The 5,425-nt window shown below is 40.2% G+C and overlaps 1 protein-coding gene across 1 annotated transcript; it reads right to left on the bottom strand.

Moving 5' to 3' along the window:
• Window positions 1-1,678: 1,678 nt before the first annotated feature.
• On the bottom strand, window positions 1,679-3,534 carry LOC126033841 (T-complex protein 1 subunit theta-like). The gene has a single exon (XM_049790872.1). It carries the CDS (start codon window positions 3,486-3,488, stop codon window positions 1,842-1,844), a length of 1,647 nt encoding a protein of 548 aa, XP_049646829.1. The 5' UTR covers window positions 3,489-3,534; the 3' UTR covers window positions 1,679-1,841.
• Window positions 3,535-5,425: the final 1,891 nt, after the last annotated feature.

The raw sequence follows: 5,425 nt of genomic DNA, 5'->3' as shown, positions 1-5,425 counted from the left end.
TTCACTCAGCATAATAGATTCCATGTACATCCATGTATAGGAAAATTTCATGACTTCATCTCTCCTGACAGCTGCATAATATTCCATTGTGTAGATGTACCACAGTTTCTTTAGCCATTCATCTGTTGAATGGTATCTTGGCTGTTTCCAGAGTCTTGCTATGGTAAATAGTGCTGCAATGAATATAGGTGTAAGGAAGTGATTTTTGTATTGCATTTTTGTGTTCCGAGGGTATATTCGTAGGAGTGGTATAGCTGGGTCATATGGGAGCTGGATTTCCAGTTTTTGGAGGAATCTCCATATTGCCTTCCATAAAGGTTGAACTAGACGGCATTCCCACCAGCAGGGGAGAAGAGTTCCTTTCTTTCCACATCCTCTCCAACACTGCTTGTTCTCATTCTTTGTGTTGTGTGCCAATCTCTGTGGTGTACCTCATAGTTGTTTTGATTTGCATCTCCCTGATGATTATTGATGTGGAGCATTTTTTTCATGTGTCTTTTGGCCATTTGTATTTCTTCTTTGTCAGAGTGTCTGTCCATTTCTTCTCCCCATTTTTTGATGGGATTAGGTTTTTTTTTCCTTGTAAATTTCTGTCAATGCCTTGCATATTTTGGAGATAAGCCCCTTGTCTGATGGGTATTGGGTGAATAGTTTCTTCCACTCAGTGGGGGGCTCTTGTATCCTGAGCGCTATTTCTTTTGAGCTTTTGAGGTGCAGAAGCTTCTCAGTTTAATATATTCCCATCTGTTAATCTCTGCTTTCACTTGCTTGGAGACTGCAGTTTCCTCTTTAAAGATGCCTTTAGTCTCAATGTCCTGGAGTGTTTTACCTACGTTTTGTTCTATATATATTATGATATTGAGGTCTTTCATCCATTTGGATTTATCTTCATACTTGATGTTAGCTGAGGGTCTAAGTTCAATTTTTTGCAAGTGGCTAGCCAGTTGTGCCAACACCACTTCTTGAAGAGGCTTTCTTTGCTCCATTTAGAATTTCTTGCTCCTTTATCAAAAATTAGGTGATTGTATGTCTGGGGAACATTCTCTGAGCATTCAAGCCTTATCCACTGATCTGAGGGCCTGTCTTTATTCCAATACCATGCTATTTTGATAACTATTGCTTTGTAGTACAGTTTAAAGTTGGGGAAAGTAATTCCTCCCATATTCTTTTTCCCAATGATTGCTTTAGCTATTCGAGGTTGTTTATTGTTCCAAATGAATTTCTTTTTTTTTTTTTTTTTTTTGGTTTTTGGGCCACACCCAGTAACGCTCAGAGGTTACTCCTGGCTATGTGCTCAGAAGTTGCTCCTGGCTTGGGGGACCATATGGGACACCGGGGGATTGAACCGCGGTCCGTCCAAGGCTAGCGCAGGCAAGGCAGGCACCTTACCTTTAGCGCCACCGCCCGGCCCCCCAAATGAATTTCTAAAGTGCATGATCCAATTCTTTGAAGAATGTCATGAGATTACATTAAATCTGTACAATGCTCCGGGGAGTATTGCCATTTTGATGATGCTAATCCTGCCAATCATGAGCAGGGTATGCGTTTCCATTTCTGCGTGTCCTCTCTAATATTTCTTGGAGCAGAGTTTTATAGTTTTCTTTGTATAGGTCCTTCACATTTTTAGTCAAGTTGATTCCAAGATATTTGAGTTTGTGTGGCACTATTGTGAATGAGGTTGTTTTCTTTTTTTTTTTTTTTTTTTGAGAATATGTTTAGTTTATTATCAGCTGAAGATACAAACACAAAACACTTAATTTAAGGAGAATGTGAAAACATTAGGCAACCCTAGAGTACTACTAACAAATACAATCTTCACCTACAAGTAAAAATCAAGCCATTCAATCATTTTGGTCTTCATCCCAGTCTTTCTTTCCACTTGGAGGCTTGGGCCCACCGGCTGGTTTTGCCATAATGATCTGATCCACTCTAAGGACAGTAACAGCAGCATTAGTAGCCAGTTTGATAGCCCAGTATTTTCCCAGATAAGTATCTAGGATACCAGCTTCTAACATATCCTTTACAGCAGGAACTTCAGCCTCAATATCTAATCCAACATTTTTATTTCCTTCTTGATGCACTGCATAAAGCTTAGAGATTATTTCATTGGCCTTAACTCCAGAATTTTCCGCCAGTGCCCGGGGGATAGCTTCAAATGCCTCAGCAAACTTCTTAATGGCATACTGTTCTAGTCCAGGGCACGTCTCTCCATAGGATGTTATCTGTTTGGCTAATTCAATTTCTGTTGCTCCACCTCCCGGTACAAGACGTTTATCCCGTGTGAGAATTTTGAAAGTATTCACACCGTCATCTACTGCTCTTTCTATATCATCCATCAGATTATCGGTAGAGCCTCGAAGAATTACAGTAGAAATGGCACCATCTTCTTTTTCATGCTTGAAAACCACCACTTGTGTGTCTCCAACTTCTGAGAGGTAAACATTGTCGCAATGTCCCATTTCTTCTAGGACGGGCGGTGTCAGCCTAGGAAGAGCTGTAGCACCAACTGTCTTACAAAGTCTTCTGAGATCCCATTTTGAGTTCAGTCTCACCAACATGATCTTGTATTTGTTGGCATAATGCAGAGCCATGTCTGCGACTTTGCCACCTGTTACTATAACATTTGCACCAGTATCAGCAATAGCCTTGACTTGTGCATCCATGAGATTTTCTTCGCCCTTACTGAAATTCATTAATTCCTCAGCAGTTTTTATCAAAACCGTTCCCTTTGTCTCTGTTATCATTCCATCAAAAGGACAAGAGTACACTGCTATTTTTGCATCTTTGACAGACATTATATCACCTTCAGTTTCCTTCTTAAAAACCATTCCTTGCAATACTGAAGAGGCATGGATACCTGAGCCCAGGATTTTACAAACTCTGATGTTATCAACATTGAAATGGCCGGAATCAGGAAAAATAGATACACATGCCTGAGCAATAAGTTTGGCCAGAAACACTTCATTACCATACTGCTTGCTCATTACAGAGGTACGAAGCAGAGAAGACACTTCATCAACATCTCGAAGATTTTTTGCAGAACAACACACCAAATCAGGAAGAATTTCATGGGCTTTTCTGCAGGCTATTTCATAACCTTCAATAACCTCTGAAACTGATAGGCCAATTCTCAGAAGCTCTTCAGCTAATTCTAGAAGAGCTCCAGCAAACACCAGGACAAAGTTGGTACCATCTCCAACCTCTTGTTCTTGCATATGAGAGGCCATTACAACCATCTTAGCAGCAGGGTGCTGTACTTCTAGCTCTCTTAAAATGGTGGCAGCATCATTTGTCACAAACAACTTCTCCAAGTGGTTGATAACCATCTTGTTCATTCCATTGGGTCCATATGCTGTGCGAGTTGTTTGGGCAAGTTCTTTGCAAGCCTGAATGTTCCTGTATACAGCTTCTTCTAATCCTGAAAAATGCTTCACGCCCTCCTTGAGCATCTGGGCAAAGCCCGGGGCTTTGGGGACGTGAAGCGCCATAGCTCAACTAAAACACACCAGCAGCCGCCCTCACAAGCTCGCGGTCAAGCTCCCCGCAGGAAGTCGCGCGCGCAAGGCCTCCTGGGAACGGGGGTCTCGCGAGCTTGGACGCGCCTCCGGTTCAGGCCGTGATCTCGCGAGAATAAATAAGCAGCGCCTACTATACTGGATGGATGGATGGATCTGGGGTTGTTTTCTTAATGTCCATTTCTTCCTTATTACTATTGGTGTATAGAAAGGCCATTGATTTTTGTGTGTTAATTTTGTAGCCTGCCACCTTGCTATATGAGTCTATTGTTTCTAGAAGCTTTTTCGTAGAGACTTTAGGGTATTCTAGGTAGAGTATCATGTCATCTGCAAACAGCTAGAGCTTGACTTCTTCCTTTCCTATATGAATTTCCTTGATATCTTTTTCTTGCCTAATCTCTTTAGAAAGTACTTCCAGTGCTATGTTGAATAGGAGTGGTGAGAGAGGACAGTACCTTTTCTTGTGCCAGAATTTAGAGGAAAGGCTTTCAGTTTTTCTCCATTGAGGACAATATTTGCCTCTGGCTTGTGGTAGATGGCCTTAACTATATTGAGAAAGGTTCCTTCCATTCCCATCTTGCTAAGAGTTTTTTTTTCAAGAATTGGTGTTGGACCTTATCAAATGCTTACTCTGTGTCTATTGATATGATCATGTGATTTCTATTTTTCTTGTTGTTGATGTTGTGTATTATGTTGATAGATTTACGGATGTTAAACCAGTCTTGCATTCCTTGGATGAAACCTACTTGATCATAGTGGATGATCTTCTTAATGAGGCATTGAATCCTATTTGCCAGGATTTTGTTGAGGATCTTTGCAGCTGTATTCATCAGCGATATTGGTCTGTAATTTTCTTTTTTGTTAGCATCTCTGTCTGGTTTAGGTATCAAGGTGATGTTGGCTTCATAAAAGCTATCTGGAAGAGTTCCTGTTTTTTGATTTCATAAAAGAGTCTTGCCAGGATTGGTAGAAGTTCCTCTTGAAAGGTTTGAAAGAATTCATTAGTAAATCCATCTGGGACTGGATTTCTGTTTTTGGGCAGACATTTGATTACTGTCTTAATTTCCTCAATAGTGATGGGTGTGTTTAGATATGCTACCTCCTCTTCATTCAACTGTGGAAGATTATAAGAGTCCAAAAATTTATCCATTTCTTCCAGATTTTCATTTTTAGTGGCATAGAGTTTCTCAAAGTAGTTTCTGATTACCCTTTGGATCTCTACCATATCAGTAGTGATCTCTCCTTTTTCATTCCTAATACGAGTTATCAAGTTTCTCTCTCTCTCTTTCTTTGTTAGTTTTGCCAGTGGTCGATCAATCTTGTTTATTTTTTTCAAAGAACCAACTTCTGCTTTTGTTGATCTTTTGGATTGTTTTTCAGGTATCCACTTCATTGATTTCTGCTCTCAGCTTTGTTATTTCCTTCTGTCTCCCTATTTTTGGTTCCTTTTGTTGAGTACTTTCTAATTCTATGAGCTGCGTCATTAAGCTATTTAGGTATACCCCTTCTTCTTTCCTGATGTATGCTTGCAAAGGTATAAATTTTTCTCTCAATACCACTTTTGCTGTGTCCCATAGGTTCTGATAGTTTGTGTCCCCATTGTCATTTGTTTCTAGGAAGATTTTGATTTCCTCTTTGATTTCATCTTGGACCCACTGGTTATTCAGTATTAGGCTGTTTAACTTCCAGGTATTAAATTTGTTCTTCTGTGTCCCTTTGTAGTTCACATATAATTTCACGGCCTTGTGGTCAGTGAAGGTAGCCTGAAAAATTTCTATCCTCTTGATATTATGGTGGTATGTTTTATGTGCTAGCATGTAGTCTATCCTGGAGAATGTCCCATGTACATTAGAGAAGAATGTGTATCCAGGCTTCTGAGGGTGGAGTGTCCTATATATATCTACTAGGCC

Source organism: Suncus etruscus, chromosome 17 (genome assembly GCF_024139225.1).
Source record: "Suncus etruscus isolate mSunEtr1 chromosome 17, mSunEtr1.pri.cur, whole genome shotgun sequence".
In the NCBI taxonomy this organism is placed as follows: Eukaryota; Metazoa; Chordata; class Mammalia; order Eulipotyphla; family Soricidae; genus Suncus; species Suncus etruscus.
The sequence above is the reverse complement of the archived record's forward strand: the minus strand, read 5'-3'. Positions and strand labels throughout refer to the sequence as shown.

Coding starts and splice junctions, on each gene's coding strand:
- LOC126033841 (XM_049790872.1), bottom strand. CDS start 3,488: ATGGCGCTTCACGTCCCCAAAGCCCCGGGCTTTGCCCAGATGCTCAAG.